At 36.8% G+C, this 20098-nt stretch overlaps 1 protein-coding gene and 1 non-coding gene across 3 annotated transcripts in view; both read left to right on the top strand.

Moving 5' to 3' along the window:
* The window catches only part of LOC131439457 (proton-coupled zinc antiporter SLC30A1), a 44548-nt gene that overhangs the window by 4854 nt on the left and 19596 nt on the right, over window positions 1-20098 (top strand). For both annotated transcript variants that reach the window (XM_058610481.1, XM_058610480.1), the window contains 4 exons: window positions 17509-17818; window positions 17902-18026; window positions 18284-18381; window positions 18448-18575. In XM_058610481.1, coding sequence (XP_058466464.1) covers window positions 17642-17818; window positions 17902-18026; window positions 18284-18381; window positions 18448-18575 — 528 coding nt within the window. In that variant the 5' untranslated portion in view covers window positions 17509-17641. The remainder of the gene's footprint in view (window positions 1-17508; window positions 17819-17901; window positions 18027-18283; window positions 18382-18447; window positions 18576-20098) is intronic.
* On the top strand, window positions 1153-1265 carry LOC131439720 (U5 spliceosomal RNA). Its single transcript, XR_009231180.1, has one exon. It is a non-coding gene; the product is annotated as a U5 spliceosomal RNA (small nuclear RNA).

Below are 20098 nucleotides of genomic sequence, written 5' to 3'. Positions count from 1 at the left end.
CAATTATATTGAATAATAAAAACGAATTTTGGCAAAAAAATGTGTGTTTCTATTAAACGATACGAACTTTTCAGCCGAACTGTTAGCATTGTTTAGTTCAACGAGATCTGCATCTCTTGTACTATGTGTGTGTCATCAAAATTTTTCAATAAACACTCATATTTTGATAAAAATTGAACACGGTTATAAATGTTTAGCGAAATATGAATGGCAATCAAGCTCGATTGATTGCGGTGTGGATCTGCTAAGATCTTATCCAGTCTGGAAAGACGAGATAAACCCAACAAAAATTGATGAATTGTCATGTGTATGAAATTTGATAATCAACCCGTCCTGGTGCCGAGAGGAAGATATCGTTGGTGATCACCATCAGCTTTCGTGCTTATGTAACTAAACTGTTCACAACGAGTTAGAGAAGAGGGACGCATCGAAATTTTTACGCATCTGGTACGCAATCTACCTGCGCATTCAATCGAAAGTGGGCATAACAAGCGGCGCTTCTGTTGCTGCTTCTATTAAGTAGAAAATCATGCGTAAGTTCACTAATTAGTTTCAAGGAAGGATGTAACATACATTGACAGCGAGTAGAGAAAATCAACGAAAGAGTTGTTTTGGACTTGGTTTCAATTCGTATCCGCAATTTGTTTGGTCAATATGTTATAACCCATTAAGTGTTGAATAAACTGCACGACGCATTGCTGTTCTGTATTTTCAAGTTGATAACTTGTGAATTCATTTCTTAGGACTAGAAATTCTTCTTCCATTGTGTTATTGGAAAAGAATACTTTTTCTATAATGTTCAACAAATCCTAAAATTCTTCATTTGCTACAAATAATATCCGTACAACTTCTCATTTGGGGGTTTTGGTACCTCATAGTAACCGGTTTGTGCAAAGTGTACATGATTATTATTACTTACATATCCGTTTCGTCTTAGACTCATCAGTGCATTAGCAGTTTATGTTGAAACATTGCTTCTTGTTTAATATTTTGACTGATCTTGTATATGTTATATATCAGTGATAATTGCTTGGGATGAATTGAATAATTATTTATGTTTTACGAACGTAAAAATTAAAAAAAAATCGTTGAACTTTCTAAAACAATAACCTAAAACATGCTAAGTTAAAAGTTAATAGTAAAAAATCGGTAATACTCTGATCTCTGTTCAATTGTCGAATAAATCTTTCGCCTTTTACTAAAGATTTCCGTGGAGAGGGATACTCTAATGAAAAAAAGGCACAACTCTCCAAATAACTAGGGGGACGTGTAACTTGAGCCAACTAGTTCTGATTCCTCGTAATAGTAAAAAATCGTTAATAGTTAATATTATATATGGGATTGCTTATACATATGACCTTCGAGCCCCGACCTGGAAGGATTCTTAGTGTCAGTAGGATCCATAGTACTAGCCATGCAATGATTCTGTACACTAAGAATCGGCTGCGAAGTCTGTTGAAACAGAAAGGCCAATTTCCACAAAAGGAATGTAATGCCAGGACTTTGCTTTTTATACATATAAGACAATTATGCGTAGAACGGCAGTATACGTAAAATCTGGTCAAAAGACAGTATGATTCTTGTAACTTCGAATCATGGGTAAAAGTAGTTTTTTGAACATTCGTCGATGTATATTTCGCAGTTAATCGAAGTAGTTGTCACGAAGGAGTGCAAAATCTTGCCGCTGCCACAAATAGCTCGCCTGAACATAGCTTTTTTTTATCAAGCTTTCCATCTTAAATCGATGTGTCGGACTGGTTTAATACTTGTATTTTTCCACCGTATAGCGTTGTGGTAAGAATTTATAGGTTTCCGAACATTGCATAAAGACTGTCACAGAAAGTATGGACGCACTTTGATTTCGCTGTAAATAATTCACAAGTGTTAGATGTTCAAATTTTATTCGATATACTGATAATATTAGACTACAACAACAGAATATTATTCTCAACATTTGCTACTTATCCATTGTAGACAAGCTGGCGCATCTTCTTGCGAACGTTCCTCATTAAATTCCGTACAGACTTCTTAGCGACAAGTTTTGACATTTTTTCCAATCATTTTCGAACTGTTGAATGGTTTCGGCTGCCGAGACATGTTTCCTAAGATGTGCCTTCGTTAATGCATAAAATTCCTCAATTGGTCGAAGTTGTGGGTAATTTGGTGGATTCATGTCTTTTGGGTCGAAAGTGACATTTTTGGTAGTATACCATGCTACCGTTGATTTCGAGTAGTGGCAAGAAGCAAGATCTAGCCAGAAGACAACAGGATCCTTGTGGCTTCAAATCATGGGTAGTAGTCGTTTTTGTAGACATTCCTTGATGTATGTTTCGCTGTTCATTGAAGCAGTGGTGATTAAGGGTTTCGAAATCTTACCGCAGCTATAAATTGTTTGCCAGACCATAGCTTTCTTACAAAATTTTTCGACTTCAATCGATGTCTCGGACTGGTTTAACACTTGCTCTTCTCGCACCGTATAATATTGTGGTCCCGGAAAGTATTTGTAATCGAGTTTTACGTAGGTTTCGTCGTCCATGATTATGCAGTTCAAATTTCCAGTAAGAATCGTATTGTACAGCTTTCGAACCTCGGCCTGATCGATGCTTCTTGTTTCGGACTACGTTTTGGTTGTTTCTGCTTCTTATAGGTTCTAAGATTCAAACGTTCTTTAGCACGAAGAACATTTGACTTCGAAGTGCCGACTTTTTTGGCCACATCCCGAACTGAAACCTCCTTCTTTTGCTCGAACGCCTTCAGTATACGTTTATCCAACTCAGGTTTAGCAGGACCTATTTTTCGACCCGTTTTCGGATTATCCTCAAAGGTGTTATCTTCACCAAACATCCTCATTGCATTTCGCACGGCTTTTTCACTTACTTCTTCCATTTTTGCTATCTTTCTCAGTGACAATCCGCGTTCTGTGCACCATTTGTACACAATTTTTCGACGTTGTTCTGCTAAAAGTCCACGCATTTTGAAAGAAACTAATGAAAACGAATAAACAACTGCACAAGTGGTTAGAGAAGAGTGTAAACAACAGGACGCGGCCATAAAAATTGACAGATTCTGAACCATTGCGAAATGGTAGCGGTTTTTGATTACGTCCATACTTTCTGGGACAGTCTTTAGTACAACTCTTGAACTCTGGGCCTGACAGATGCTTCTTGTTTTGGACTGCATTTTGGTTGCTTCTGCTTCTTATAGATTCGAAGAACATTTGACTGCGAAGTGACAACTTTTCTAGGCTCCTTCTTCTGTTCGAACGATACAAGTTTGTATAAACGATGGTTTGCTGGACCTATTTTTCGACCCGTTTTCGATTTATCCTCAAATTTGTTATCTTCAACGAACTTCCTGATTCTCACTGTTATATCAGTTACTTCTTCCATTTTTGTTATCTTTCTCCATGACAGCCCGGGTTATGTGCACCATTTGTGCACAATATTTCGACATTGTTCTGTTAAAAGCTCACGCATTCTCAAACAAATTGACAGAAACAAATAAAAGGCTACACAAGCGGTAGGAGAAAAATATAAACAAGAGGACGCCGCCATAAAATTTGACAGATTCTCAATTATTACGGACACTGGCACTGGTTTTCGACTGCGTCCATAATTCCTGGGACTGTCTTTATCAAACAATATCTAATGGAAAGTTTCACATCAGTTCTTCCAATCAACAGCTTTTCACACAAAAATGAATCATTCAAAATATCCTCCATGAGAATAAATGATCATTCGGAATATTGTGCAATTGATTGGTTAAATAGAAAATCGAAAACACAATGAACTTTTGATATGCAGTGTTTCTATCGCATTTGAATAAGTGTGCTTTAAAAGTTGTACACTGTTCTGTAAAATTCTTATTTTGTCTTTTTCACGAAAAAATAGTATGCAATCATGTTGAAACCAGATTTCTCAACCGAGACCTGGAGGCAGAGATGTCTATCTCCTCTGTGTGACGAAGAGCAAGCAAAATTTCTCCCCTCGCACTGACAACTTCAACGAGAGCTCTTCTCTTTCACATTTATACACCACTGTTGTGTAAAGTGTACACGCATCATGAGTGCGTTTGTTTATTTCCTTTTACCTCTTCCACTGAATCGCACCAAAGTGCTAGAGCATTAGCTAATAAATTCTCTGAGGTGGATGCAGATACTTTCACAGAGGTGTACACGCCGGTGAGCACTCTGCTGTATGGTTTGCGTAGATGAAGCGTGGACACGCAAAATCAGCAAAATAAAACAATTTATCGTAAAATTTTCGGTTTTCCTTGCAAATTTTTCATAGCAAGGCCAGATCTACTCTCTATTAATTGAAGTTCACAGAAGTGTTCGCTCATCATCACGCGCCAGTGGTCACTTGGGTGTATTTAGACGAGAGCGCGTGTGAGCGATTCATGCGAAGAGAATGTGTTTCACTCGCGCCAGCTGCTTTAACCACAAGCACACACTCAAATGCTGTCTATTCGACACTGAGAAGAAGTGCGCTTTCCGCTTTGTGCGGTGCTTCGTTTTTTTCATCCTCGGTGTGACAAAAATCTGACTCTAGCGTGTATCTCTCTGGTGAAATGCCATCTCTGCCTGGAGGACCGAATGTCATACATCATTTGACTCAGTTCGATCAAAAAATGTCTCTCTGTCTATGTTTATGCACAAACTTCAATTAAAAAAAGGTCTCGTGATTGGATATTATCCGGATCGATCTTCTGGTTCCGGAGTAACTGGATAAAATGAGCCAAAAATAATGAAAAATGTGCAATCAAGTTCTCAAAGAGCGCCAAATCAATTTTCATAAGCTTAGCCCTACTGTCCCATAGCTTGCCATTGATTTTTTGGGAGCCGACTTCCGGTTCCGGAATACCGAAATAAAAGAAACAAAAAATGAGCTGCATTATTTTTATCAAACTCTTGGATCTTATCTAATGGAAAGTTTCACATCAGTTCTTCCAATCAACAGCTTTTCACACAAAAATGAATCATTCAAAATATCCTCCATGAGAATAAATGATCATTCGGAATATTGTGCAACTGATTGGTTAAATAGAAAATCGAAAACACAATGAACTTTTGATATGCAGTGTTTCTATCGCATTTGAATAAGTGTGCTTTAAAGGTTGTACACTGTTCTGTAAAATTCTTATTTTGTCTTTTACCCGAAAAAATAGTATGCAATCATGTTGAAACCAGATTTCTCAACCGAGACCTGGAGGACCGAATGTCATACATCATTTGACTCAGTTCGATCAAAAAATGTCTCTCTGTCTATGTTTATGTACAAACTTCAATTAAAAAAAGGTCTCGTGATTGGATATTATCCGGATCGATCTTCTGGTTCCGGAGTAACTGGATAAAATGAGCCAAAAATAATGAAAAATGTGCAATCAAGTTCTCAAAGAGCGCCAAATCAATTTTCATAAGCTTAGCCCTACTGTCCCATAGCTTGCCTTTGATTTTTTGGGAGCCGACTTCCGGTTCCGGAATACCGAAATAAAAGAAACAAAAAATGAGCTGCATTTTCTTAAAAACCGCAGGACCGATTTCCACAATCATAGGTTCAAATGAAAGGTCTTACAATATCATATCTATTAAATTGTATCAGAATTATTTTTCGGGGGGTTTAAGAACATGTTGATCAATTTCCATACGTATGGTAATATGTATATAATTACTTGAAAAACAGTCGTTTGTTGGAAATGATCCATTTTGTAATTGACTTAAATGTCTAAAAAAAAGGATTTTCATAATTTACGGGAGACTGGGGCTAAACCTGACACCTTTTTTAAAATAAAAAAAAACATGCATTTTAACTAGGTATTATTTAAGTTATCTCTACCGTTGTGCAGCTTCAACCTTCAGCTATAATTCCTGATTTGTGATTTGAAAATATGCATTAGTTTTTGTACCAAGTGAAACCAATCCAAAATCCAATATTTCTGGAACCGCGGAGCAAAACAGGACTATAGAACTTCACACAAAAATGAATAACAAATACAATGAGGTGTAAAATCTCAAAAAACCTTATGGAGCGCGAAGAAAATGAAGCCATGTTCGTATCGATTGTCTGTTGGTATCAACCTTTAGTGAGACTGACGTCTCAACCCCCAGCTAACGTCTGTCTGTCACAAGAGAGCGCGTTTACAATGTCAATCCATGGATCGAAATAGTTGCTGATTTATAAGATATTTAAGTTGTTCGGGTTAATCTCGTGTGCTCTGCTCCCATTACTTTTTCCCGAGTTTCGCAGGGGCTCTCTGTATACACGCATGAATTGTATACAGATACGACTGCCGGTTCCGGAGCTACAGGCTGATAAGTGAAATAAGTTCAATTTCAAAAGCGTTTTTTTATACATGACGTTGAACCCTTTCGACTAGTCATAATTCTTCAGTTGTCTGGTTCGTTGATGGTCGAAAAATTGATTTTGAGCAAACCGCATCTCCGTTCTCGGTTCTGGAAGTACCGGAAATAATGATACAAAACTCTCAAAAGGGAACTTATTTCATTTTCTTAGAGATGATTGAACTGATTTTACAAACATAGATTCAAACAATTGAAATCTCGGGACATTCAAGAATAATTTATTTCAAGAAAAATCAAATGGTTGGAGCATTATTCGATATGTTGTTTTTTCTCATATTTTATCAATTATGCTCGAATTACAAGAAGATTGTTAATAGTCCAAAACTCCGTTACGTAGTATATAAGAAAACCCTCAACCTTAGCAGTTTGTACGAGGAAGTATGTTACACCATCTACTTGCAGCACAGACCAGACAGTGACACCAATACCAAATATATTTTGTCAGTTTGGTTGAATGGTTTAGAATCGCAGTCTCGGAGCTTATCATGAATGTATAAACCTACGGGTGGCCTTAACAACCAAACTGTTGATCACTGTTGCCGCTATGAGTTTATCGCTTGCTGGTGAGCTTCCCCCTAGTCCGTAGTTAGGCAACACGAGCAGAATATTACCAGGCTACGTTTTGTTTTATTGTGACAAATTGAAAGCGTAGTGAGATTTCATTGGGCGCTACCGCGTGACAAGTGGCGCTTGTGGCTCGGTTTCTACGAGTGATAGTTATCTTGGTACTTGAGCACGGAAAGCTTGTTTATCTGGGCAAAATTTCAAAAATTACTACAAGCATACCGAGGAATAAAATTGTCGTTATGTCAACTGTAACTTAGACCCCAATGTAATATTTGTATTAAAAGGGGATTTATTCTTTTGCCTTTCTCGTATAGGAAGACTGTGCAATCACTGTGAAAATCGATTCATTTTGTTGAGATTGTAAAATTCTGTGTGTATCTAACGATTACAAAGTGATGCAATCCGGAATCACTGAGTGACGAGTGTTAAAAGTTTCAAACTCAAGAGTGTTTGAAAACATTACAAACATTACAGAAAAAATTTCGATTCCTTGCAAATGGCAAGCAATCGACGCGTACATAATTCGTGTTTTCAAGTTTAAAAAAAAACAATCAACATTTTCTAATCTTACCAATACTCCAATTTACATGTCCTATTTCTCACATATTGTATCCAAATCATCAGTCTTCGGAACTAGCCAATTACACTCTTGAGACAGTATGATATTGCATGAGATAGGAACTTGTGAGCACTTAGCTATCTCACCTTTTAACGACCTGTAACTCGGAAATAGTTACTTGTTCAGAAATGGTGTCCAAGAAGAAGTTGTAGGACATCAATCGGTCACTCTAAAAAATACTCTGTAAAACAAGGTGAATGATTTTTCAAGAATAATTTTTTCTACAGTGTACAAAGATGTTATAGCCAGAACAATGGGCCGTATGAATAAAATGTAGTAAAGTCTGTTGTTTGTAGTATCTTCTCAAAAACATAGTCCACAGAATAAAACACGTTTGGTATGAATAAAAAAACAAGTGCGAACATGTAGTTAATGCTACCTTCGAATTTGAGCATTTATTGTATGCCGTATCGACTCGGAGCCGGAAAAGCTTGAATAAGTATGCACAAAGCAAGAAAAGTACTTACTGCTGCAAAAATGCCACTTTATTTAATTTTTCTACTTCACTTTATCAGCAAACACACGAGTAGCAACCTCTGGAGCTACCTACCAAAAAATTGTAGTAAATACTACATGTTCGAACGTTGTTGTGTAGTAAAGTCCCATTGGGCCGTATGAATAAAACGTAGCATGCTTGAATTTCGGTAGTAAATGCTACATGTGGATCACGTTCCTGTCAAAAGCACAGACTTTACTACACAACTTTCGAACATGCTACAAAGTGTATTATTTACTACATTTTTTCGGTAAGTAGCTCTAGAGGTTGCTACTCCACTTCCGGTGAAACTCTCAACGGGTGAGCACGTTGCATCGTGTTAGTCCGGGGAAAATTCGAGTGTTTCGCAAGAAAGAAAGGATTTTCAGCCGTACTTTGACGATTCGACGCAGCCACACAGCGAGATTTTCGCTTGTAGTCAAGTGAAAAGAAAGTCCACTGGACTATAAACGAAAATTAACTGGCAATATAGCCTTAGTTGCTGTGCCATCAATTCGGCGTCATCTCAAGTGAGGTGACGCCAACCAGAAAGGAAGAAGAAGAAGAAGAGGTTGCTACTCGTGTGTTTACTGATAAAGTGAAGTAGGAAAACTAAACAAAATGGCATTTTTGCAGCAGCAAGAACGGTTCTCGCTTTGTGCATGCTTTTCCGGCTCCGTGGCGATACGACATGTAGTAAATGCTCAAATTCGAAAGAAGCATAACTACATGTCCGAACTTGTTTTTTTTATTTATACCAAACCACGTTATACTCAGTGGACTTTGTTTATGAACGTATGAAAAAAATGTTGTAAAGTCTCATGTTTGTAGTAGCTTTACAAAAACAAAGTGCACAGAGTAAAATGCCATTTGGTATGAATAAAAACAAATTGTAGTGAACGCTTGATTTGGATACTGCATGCCGTATCTACACATAGCAGGCAAAACATTCGTAACCACGCACAAAGCAATAAACATGCTTACTGCTGCAAAAAATGTCCCTTTTTAATTTTTTTACTTTAGAGCTACCTACAGAAAACATTTAGTAAATATCTGTAAATACTACAGTTTGTAGCATGTTCGAAAGTTGTTCTCTACTATTGACAGGAACGTGATCCACATGCACACTGAAAATCGAGTTTACTTTTTTTTAGAAGAAAACGCCAACATCATCATCACAGATAGCGAGATTGCCAAAGTTACCATGACAACATTTTGGACAATCTTTCATATACCTAAATTTTGAGGTCATCACTCGTTAGCCTGGTTTATGTAATACTCCAATTACCTAAAAACGTGGAGATGCACTTCAGTTGATTTTGGGTAGATTTCTACCCAAGATTAGGTAGCGGCTGGTACGAGCAATGTTGCTCGAATATCAAAAATACAACGAATGTCTATGATCATCGCTCGCTTTCCTTCGCCTTTGTTCGATAATCGTTCTGGTATTCGGACTTGTCCGTATATTCGGGCGCGAACGAAGCCGACGCTGCTTCGTTACTTGCACGAGTATCTATTCCTTGCAGTTGTTATTCGCATTGGACATACCCCCGAATGACTTAACGCGAATATCGAACGAATATTCATACAGCGATCATCGCCAAACCTAATTCGCGATGATCGTTCGTGCTGTCTTTGAAACATGCAAATTAAGATGTTTCCCCCCGCACTATTACCATAGTCTTATGTGTATGTGATGAACCATATTCCAGCATTCTCCCATTACTGCTAGCGAACGAGATATGATGATTTTATTAGATGAAAAATGCTTCGCGAAGAATGGAAATCAACGATCTTCGCCGTGACGCTATTCGAACGAATTCGAAGAATAAAATAAATGAACGAATGACAAACGAATGTATAAAATGAACATGCACGATGTATACCAGCAGCGAAGAATGAATTAGTATATTCGGGTTCTCTACGATTATTGCTTATTCCTTTTGCACCCTTCTCTCTTTCGAGCAGTGAATAGTTCAACGTTGTTCGAGACTGGCATATTCGAAGGCAGTATAATCACAGCAAGGATGCGTGAATGAATTAGTTACACGAAGAATATTTGCAACATTGGGTACGAGTGTAGCATTTACTATCGAAACTCAAACTTGCTACGCTTTTTCATGAGGCCCAATTTGTAGAATATCAAACGAACACTGTAAAAACACGAACTAATTTTTTTTTACAAAAACAAAAAAGATACCTTGAACTTGTCATTAAAACCAACATTTGAAATCAATTGGATGATTTTTTTCAAATAGAGAAGTTGTAGCTATTACAAATAGAAAACATTAGCTTGGCTTGGTTCTTGGTGAAAAAGAACAATAAATAAACCATTCTCCTACTCCTACACTGAAGTCTCTTCTTATACGTTTTTATACGTGTTTTCTATGCGAATTTTTGAGTTTTGCGATGTTTTTAATTCGATTTTTCAAAGCTATGCGTTTTTTATGCAAATTTTCAATGTTATGCGATAAAAATTTCGTTGAAAATGAAAAAAAGATAAAGATTTGTTCTATTTTTTCGGTTTAATTTGAAAAAGATTCAAACTATTTTTTGTGTACCTTTAAGTCTTTTTTATGAGGTTTACTAAGTTATAACAGATTTTCAATACGAAGTATTGTCTTAGAAAGACACGAATCGCCGAGGTTCAAGTCCCGGAATCGAATTATTTCTCGATCGAGATTACACCATCACAAATACATTATACATTGGAAATAAGGTTATCCTACTGCTACCCATTCGACTATTCGCCACGATCTTTCAAAACGTTCGTCTACGTTCCAGAGCGTTAGCAAAGTTCTCCTGTTTATTATAGAAATATTTCAACAACAACAATTTGAACACGTGTCACATATTCTTCACTATTTTAACCAAATCCCTGAGCAACTTCTCACATGATTTCCATGAGTAACATGAGTGTAAATCAAATATAGTATTTTGTGTAAATGATAACTGACATGGAAATGTCGTTTCACACGAGAATTCATTCGAAATAAAACAAAAATAAACTTGACATTTTTACCAACAGCAAAACAGACAGGCGTGAAGTGAATGTAGCACCCAAAATATTGTCGTGATGTGAATACTGCACCAAAAATAGTCGATCGCGGTGACATCTGCAAATATTCGCCACGCTGATTGAACAAGTTTTACACACAATTCATATGCGAGCCTGTATATCTGTTTTCTGTGGCTTAATGTGATTAACAAAAATTTGATTTCGGAAATGTCAAAACTTTTACATCCCAGAGTCGATTTTTTTCAAAACATAATATTTTTCAGTATAATACCAGATCTCGACGTTTTTAATGTGGAACACATTTTTGTTTTCTATATTAGAAATTAGAAACTCAAGAAAAATACACGAAGAAATGTGGTCAGATTTTGAACAATTACAGCTCAGTCAATTTTGTATCAATTATCAATATTATGTCACCATTTTATTGGAAATATTTCTACGTATTGATTTGAATGTTCATAGTCATGTATTTTTAATTATGTATCATTGAAATATTGATTAATAGCTACCAGTGTCCTATTTTGTCAGCAAAAAATCTCCGGCATACCGGATTTCCCTGCCATAGACGACGGTTTTGAAGAGGTAAGTGATATATCAAAGGGAAAGCATCGCTCTGATTGGTCAATCGATGCAAAAGCGAAGCCGTTGGAAGCAAGCGAAGCTATAAATATAAGCAAAATTATAACTAACGTTTCAGTCCTACGTGTAGCATGCTAGAGGTAGGTTGTTGCTAGACAGCAAGACAAAAAGTGTCATAAAACGATTTGAAGCTTTAATTGGTATGCTCTGATATTGTGTCATGCAAGATCGGATGAAATTCTATATTATGTCGTTTCGCCTGAGAAATTGACAACTACCTCAGGGTAAATTTTGAGTGCATAACAATAATTTTTAATTTATATAAGATGAGCTGGATTGATAATGAAAAAAAGTTTATCACTGCAACCGAAATCGCAGATTGGTAATAATGGCAAAGAAACGCTATAAAAATAACTGCTTGCATACAAAACTTGAACACAAGCTTGGCGAAGAGAAGTTTCAATATCGATATCCGTATCGCAAGCATATACAAACATATAATTGCATACATTTGAGCTATTGATGTAATTTCGTCGGCTACAAAACAAATACAAATCACGACAAATAGAGTCTATATTCTGGGTTCGCTTGTTCGGTGTTGGTTCCTAATAAAGATCAATCTAAGCAGACTCTCGTGCATTTGCGGATTCAAAAGTGTGACGATTAATTGAAAATGTCGATCATTAGAAATTTTAGTTGCCTTGTTCCACATTAATGGCTCGAATAACCCCACGGGACTGATCCTTGTAGTTTTTTAGTTTTCAAGTTATCTAGCGTTCAAGTTTTCTTAGTTTTGCGGTTTTTGAAAACTGCAGTTTGAATTTTTGAGTGACGATGATTCGAAGAAAGTGCATGCATCCGCCCTTTTAAAAAATCTGTCTTGAGTCTGAATCGAACTACACTGAAATTCGAGTTTACTTATTTTTTGAGAAGAAATCGCTTATTGTCGAGCTCTTCTATGAGCTGGTTTTTCATACAGAAATCTCAGTTCATCCTTTAGATTGCTGAATTTTGTAGTTATTTTTCCTATTGAATGTGCCTGACTCATATTGGAAATTGTTGTGGAAATTGTTTTTATTTATAAACGCGTTAGTCGTTTCTAATCAGGTCATTAATAATCAGGAACAAGTTCATTGCGGCATTGCTGGTCTTGAAACATTATCTGAGGTCAATGTCAAATGTCGAGCAATCATTATCAAATATTTCGTTATAAACGAACCTATGATAACGGTAACCTCGTTAACCAAAAGCCATCGCAATGTTTGGGTGCGCAGTGCTGCTATTTTCCCACATACGAGTTCGACATTTTTCTAGCCCATATTTGTATGTAGGAGTATCGATATGGACTCGACTGGGGGCGCCACGTTTGCAACGAAAAAGTATTCGGTTGTGACTTGTTCGTAAAATGCGAAAGCGTAATATCTTGGTAATATAATGCTTTGACTATATGCAATTTATTCCCTAAGAAATTTAGAATCGTTGTGAGAAAAACGTGAATGGAATAAGGCGACGATAATAGCTTCCAAATATTCAAACAATAGATAAGCTGTCAACGTTCGTAATCATAATTCACAATCTATCAAATTTATGGCTCAACAACCTCTCGAACATGGCACGAAAAGATATGCACGTTCGTTCATATTTGATGGTACGTGAATTTGTAGAGCTTATCTGTCAGGAAACCACTTATCTTGATCGGCTGCTACTCTTCGATTGAACCGTTTCAGCAGTCCATAGCACACGTTTCTTTCTCAACAAAAAATTGAAATATTCTTTTTTTGATAAAGCAAATGTTCTGAATCAATTTTCGGCGGTTATTTATGCTCCTTCTTTTGTGTAAGTTGTCCAAGTTAAGCGTTTATCTATGCGGTTTTCCGAAGTCATGCGACTTCTTTCTTCAAAAAACGACAAAGGGATGAATCTGGGTGTACCTTCAGTCGACGACACGTTTCCAGTGCCTAATCTATCAGAGATAAGTAAGGAGTTTGGCAACTCGCTAGTGGTGGAAAGACTAAAGCGCGTCACTGAGTGATTTCAAAGATTTAGTAGGACCGAAGGAATGCATGGAGTGAGCGGTATGTCGAAAGAATGTATGAACGGACGATAAACTGAATTGTTACAACAACCGCGCAATCACACAGCTGAACGCCGCCTAATCTCCCGAATCCTTTGGCGTCTTTTGATTGGTACTTCTCAAGTGTCCCAAATACAACGTACCCACGCTTGACCTATTTATTGGCTTTTTAAGCGACATTTGGCACGGATCGAGATCAGCTTTGGCAGATTATGCAGGAATACGAGTTTATTGATAAATTCATGTAATTGATCAAAGTAACGATTAAAAGAGTGATGTTCTATGTGCTATGTTGGGTAAGTTTCGACCCAAAATAAGGTAGCGGCTGGTAAAAGTGTAATCCGGACCAACAGGTAGATCACTGTCGCTCGAACGGACGTCAAAAAGGATGTTGCATGTCGAATTTTTGGTATCCCGACTATTCGGTGCTTCGAACTTTTGTTATATTCAACCTTATGATTCAGTCGACCTTTTGAAACATTCGACGATGTGTGACATTCGATATGTTGTCATTCGACCTTTTGTCAGTCGACGTTTAGTTTTAAAACCTGTGTGTATGTGAGGGTTTAACAATAATTCGCACTCAGAGCTGCAAATTGTCAGTCATGTCAAAGACCTTGACAGACTGACTAAAATCATCGTCAGCTGTAATCGGTACGGTCAAAGTGTCTGTCAAATGAGATACTCGATAGTTCTATGACCAAGTAGAAGTATACTCAGTCATAGACAGACGACTTTTTTGTTTTCTCTCTCATTCTCCTATTCCCTGTTGAAGTAAAAAAATTCCATGAGAGTACTAACATAAACATAAATTGATAAAGTTCATTGTTCTTTGCAAAAAGTCATCGGATTTCGGAGTTTATTGATATAAATGCATTTAATGCAATGTTTATGCTGCTTGATTAAAATTTAGTCACATCGTAATCAAGCAGTGACAGGAGAAATGAATATCAATCGCATCGGCAATCAATGAGCGTCCTGGTGAGTGTAATATCAAGAGAATTTAAGTTATGACAGATCGGCTCTCAGACACTCAATATATGATGGTTGGTAGAGCCTGGTTGGCAGCAGTCCAGTGACACTCCAATCTTCGTCGTGGCTGGACCAATTTTTACAAACCTTCACAAATTCTGTTCGGATCGATCATTCGATTCCAGAATCACAGTTGAATTTTAAATTTAATTCAAGAGCATGTCACTGCAAAAATGAGCAGGTCTGTTTAGTTGATGTCTAAAACGGAACTCACAGTGTAACGTTTTAGCCTTAAGAAAGGAAATTGTATATCGGTGCAATATTCAAAAAGTCGTTACATAAATAGTGTAAACTTTGCGTCTACTTAACGGTTCAAATTGAACTGTTAGGAGGAGTAGCAGTTCAATTTGAACTGCTTTAAGCACGGTGAGTCGGAGTCGTAGTTGAGCAACGATGCCAAAAACGTATGAATTCTAGATTTGACTCAGAATTGTTCAAATTCGTACGTTACGTCAGTTCTTTGCCAAACAAACTTTCTTGTGTTTATTCCTGAACCAATGAAAAACATTTGGAAAAACCCAACAGTAATATGAGAAAGGCATCAATAACTCACTAAGTGAATTAGGATAGGTTTTTAATCAATCTATCTCAGACCAATGGAATCGTTCAAGTGGGAAAAGTATAGTTCTTCAGAATACCAAGTTGCCAAGTATAGTTCTTCAGAATACCAAGTTGCAATAGTTATGATGACGATAACTGCAACCACGGTTCTTCATATCATCTGATCTGTAACGGTCGTATCCGGGTTTATGGTAATCCATACACGGTTGAATCTGTGTACGGAGAGCTAAAATTGAAGGATAGTCGATCGTTTCTCACCCAATGTGGTAAGGAGCTATAGTCAGAAGGGTTCATCATTCATCCTGGAGTGAACGAATCTATTCTGTATTGACCGTAAAAGGTTTTAGCAGATTGTTTGGCATCTCTCAAGGAGTACCGAATTTACATCTGCTGATAAATATTGCGAATCGTTCTGCATTTTTCCGGAAACGCACAATGGTGTGCTTTTCAAAAAATCTCGTTTCGGGGGTTGCAGGTTTTATTAAACGCAATTTGGCACCTGCAGATCGTTCAGCTCCGTTTCGAGGGTGCAGAACGATTTGTTACTTTCTGTTTCGCGCTATTTTTCCACCTCACCTACTACACAGTTCCTTTCCACATTTCTTGGATTCTTCTTCTTCCATCAGATCGTTAGATAATTAGGGAAACATGCCACCAGAACCAATTTGTTCTGATTCCTGAGGATTTTGATTGTAGTAAACCTGAAAAATCGGAGACCGAATCTCAACTTACTTTATCATGAATGTTTCAGTGGGAAAAAAAGTTTTCCCATCTTTGTGCGTGGAAAATTTTTGCATTATACAAGGTAATATAGTTCTTATTCCTGAACGACGAAGTATAATATTTTGCAATACTGTGCAAGTAGATGATACTAGTGAACCTTTTATTTTCGTTATAAAATTCAACATATGCCCTGGTTTTCAAAAAATGTATTGCGTGTCTGAATATCCGTTTCCTATAAACAAAAGGCTTATATCATAAATCAAATAAACATAGATTTCCGACTGTACGGTGACACTAACAGCACCTCTAGTGTGAAACGGGTGTACTTTTTTCCATTAGCTACTGTGGTTTTGTTAAATGCGCAGGCAACTTTATGCATGCATTTAAGGAGCATTTACGCACCCATTCTCCACCAGACGGTGCTTTTGCTGTCACGGGTTGCTCAACTACATCAGTATTACACTGGGAAATCTATGTTTATTTGATTTATGCTTATATGCTGCTATAAAATTCCACTCGAATCGAAGCTCCGGTTCCAAACATACGGTAATGTATAACGTGAGATTAAAACTATAATACTAAGAAATGGCCCTCTCTCTTGTAATTTCACTTATTCCAATTATTCTATTTTTATTGCATAATAATTTTATTACTTACTGTTACTGAAACAGGGCGTTCCCAAAAACTTGACGTTCCAGCTTCAATAATTATAGATACAATACTTGATATCCCGCTCAAATATCACCCCAATTAATCAATAGCCGCGTGAAACGGTCTGGAAATCTCGGAGCTGAATGCAAACACAATTTTATGTATGTCATGGTCGGTTATCTCGTCTGTGCCCAATAGCGTTGTGCTTATTAAATGTATGCATATGTGATACCTGCTGGCTGTGCATATGTTAGACCGGCTCAAATGTTCCTGGAATTGATGAGTTAAGTCGTAGTTCAATGGAAGAGATCGTTTTATTCAACTTGGAGTGCATATATTTTTGTAACATACAATCACATAATTAGACAGACATTTTGCTATCTAGACGAATTAATTCGAATGCTGTATGACACTATGCCCTCGGTAAAAAAATTCAGTTTTCCCAGTGATTGCATTGCCTTTCTTTATGGCAAAAGCAAAAAGGAATGATTTACTCCTTTGCCGAACAAAGCCGAACCTACCGAACGGGCTTTGACCGGGAGAATGATGATAGAAGTACTGTGAGAACGTAAATCACACATGCCAGTGAATTCCAGAAACGCAATGGCAACAGATTTAAATATGAAAATATTGCAATGACAGGTTAAGGAAGACACATGATCTGTGTGCTTGAAGCTAATTTTATTATTGCTTGTGATCAAGGTTGCATTGCGATAGTTTTGAAAAGATGAAGTGAAAGCTTAGAATTCTTAAAGAAAAAAGTTTTTCTGACTGGAGTACGAACATTTATAAATTATTCTTTATATAATCAGCATGTGATTTAAAAAAAAACGTTTTCTTTTTGCAGGATTTTATGGCGATTACAACGTACAACTTTTAGTGTTACTTCAACATAATTTCATACCCGGTTAGGATAGAGAATATTTCGACGTAATTTCTAAGTAGACGATATACAGTTAGTATTACACAAAGGCAATAGAATGGCCAAGTTCAGTGGAAAAAAATGCCGCCTACTAACGGTGATGACATTGACGGTGTTCTTTTTCTTCGTGGAAATTGTTGTTGGATATCTGACCAACTCGATGGCACTAGTGGCCGACAGCTTTCACATGCTGGGAGACATTGCTGCACTAGTAATCTCGTTTTTATCAATTAAGGTAAGAGTTCTGAAAGAAGTGGTTCAATAAGAGGCATATAAATCAACTGACGGAACGCATTGTTCTCTAATTTATTCGACTAGATGTCACCAAAGAAATGGTCCAAAAATACGTTCGGTTGGGCCCGAGCTGAAGTTCTCGGTGCGCTGGTGAATGCTGTGTTCCTTGTTGCGCTCTGCTTTAGCATAACGATAGAAGCCTGCAAAAGGTGAGTAGGGACTATTCGCGCAAATCTGAAATCCACACCAGAATTAGATGTCACTGTGTAAACGGGTTAGAATGTTTATATGTTAGATAGAAATGCCTACATTTATAATGTTCATTAATTTACCTGTTAATTACACAGTGACATTTTTCGCTATCCGAACAATTAAAGTGGGATTTCAGGTAGGCGTAGGGATATGAACAATAGCTACGTTGTCGACGCCGTTATTGGACGGTAATGGATTCTTTTTATGCTTGCAGATTTATTGAAGTGGAGCACATACACGAGCCGGAACTGCTGATTTGGGTTGGTGTCATTGGACTTCTAGTCAATCTACTTGGGATGTGTCTACTGCATAGTAAGTATTATACATGTATCGCATGATATTATTCAGAAGATTAATTTTCGTTTGGTTCGCTTACAGAGCACGGAGGTGGACATATGCATTCACATGGTGGATTAACTCATCAGCATGGACTCGGAGGCTCTCACGGGAATATCACACATGTGACCAACTCGGAAGACAATGAAAATAAATCGTTCATGTATCAGGTTTGTATAGCAGTTTTTCAAACATTGTGTGCTGTTTTGTTCATTGAATAGTTAAATGCCAAAACAGAATGTTTTGTTATTAACGTTTCAGTGTCACAGTCTTGTTTGAAGGATTCTAAATGAAAATAAAATCAAATTCTGCTGAAGTTACTAGAATCTTTTGCTCTGACCTGTGTTTAGGTACTGGTAAAATGATTATTGTACTCTTGATGAACATGTTGAGTCGCAGTTAACATATATACAGGCTCAAACTAAATTTTTCCGAAATATGTGTAAATTTAAGAATTACTATACGTTGGAAACAAGAAGCTCACCTACACCTATGTTCTGGAACGAAAAAAGAGTTCTTTTACATATTATAGAAATATTCCAACTACAACAATTTGAACACTTCTCACACGATTTCCATATGTGTAAAAGAAAACTTTATTTCCGTATCATTTGAATCACATGTGAATTCAATCGGAATAAAACAAACAAAACTTGTAATTTTAATCAACAGCAAAACAAAAAATTAGCGGATGTAAAATAGTGTTGTGATGTGAATGCAGCACACAAAATAGTGTCGGTTGCGGTGACATCTGCAGGTATTCGTCACGCTGTTCATGCAAAATTTTGCGCACCGTTCTTATGCGAATTTGTATGTCTGTTTTCTGTGGTCGAAAATTAACTGAAGAGCTTCAAATAGTTCTGTTTATTTATCATGAGCTTTAATAAAATGAATATTGTGTTAAACACTCTATGTTAGCTTAACTGATATTTGAACCACGTATATGAAAAGATCATTATATCATTGTTGGAAAAAAGAACATTTTACGAGATCTTTTCGAGAATATTTCAAAGTATTTCGAATGTTCTGCAAAATACATAATGTAGAGCTAATTAGTCTTATTCGATGTTGCCACTAAATCAGCCTTTCCACTGCTATCAGAAATATCAACCCCTAATGACTTATTCTAATTATGAGTATCTTCCAAGACTAATCTAGAGCAATTATTTTATTCATTTAAAATATGGTTGGACCCTAAACCAACATATACGACGTTCTTTTAGAATTGACATGGATCCAAATTCCACTAAAATTCCTGAAACCGACGCCTGTCTTTCGTTTCGTCCAGAAATGAAAGTCTCGTATCAAATAAAACAATTTCGACTCATGATGGATGGATACAAAAATCACAAACACCTTCTTCAACATTTGTTTGTAAAACTTCACATATTTTATTCGTATAACGCAAATCCAATAGACCTTACAAGGTTGCTCTGAAAGGTTTATCAAATGACCAGATTACCGATAAAATTACCATTGAATTGAATTGACAATATTATTGTAAAAATACAACACTCTGGAATCTTTCAGGGACTTTATCTAATACACTTCAATCGAAATGAAGTAAATTATTTGAAAATATCAGAAAAAGTACGTATTATGTTCCACGTACAAGTTCGATGGGTACTTTATAAACGTCATTATGGTATTGCGATCCTAACACAATGTCGTCATTGCCAGAGCATCGGCCATG

This window comes from Malaya genurostris, chromosome 3 (genome assembly GCF_030247185.1).
Source record: "Malaya genurostris strain Urasoe2022 chromosome 3, Malgen_1.1, whole genome shotgun sequence".
In the NCBI taxonomy this organism is placed as follows: Eukaryota; Metazoa; Arthropoda; class Insecta; order Diptera; family Culicidae; genus Malaya; species Malaya genurostris.
This window is presented reverse-complemented; position numbering and strand designations above follow the sequence as displayed.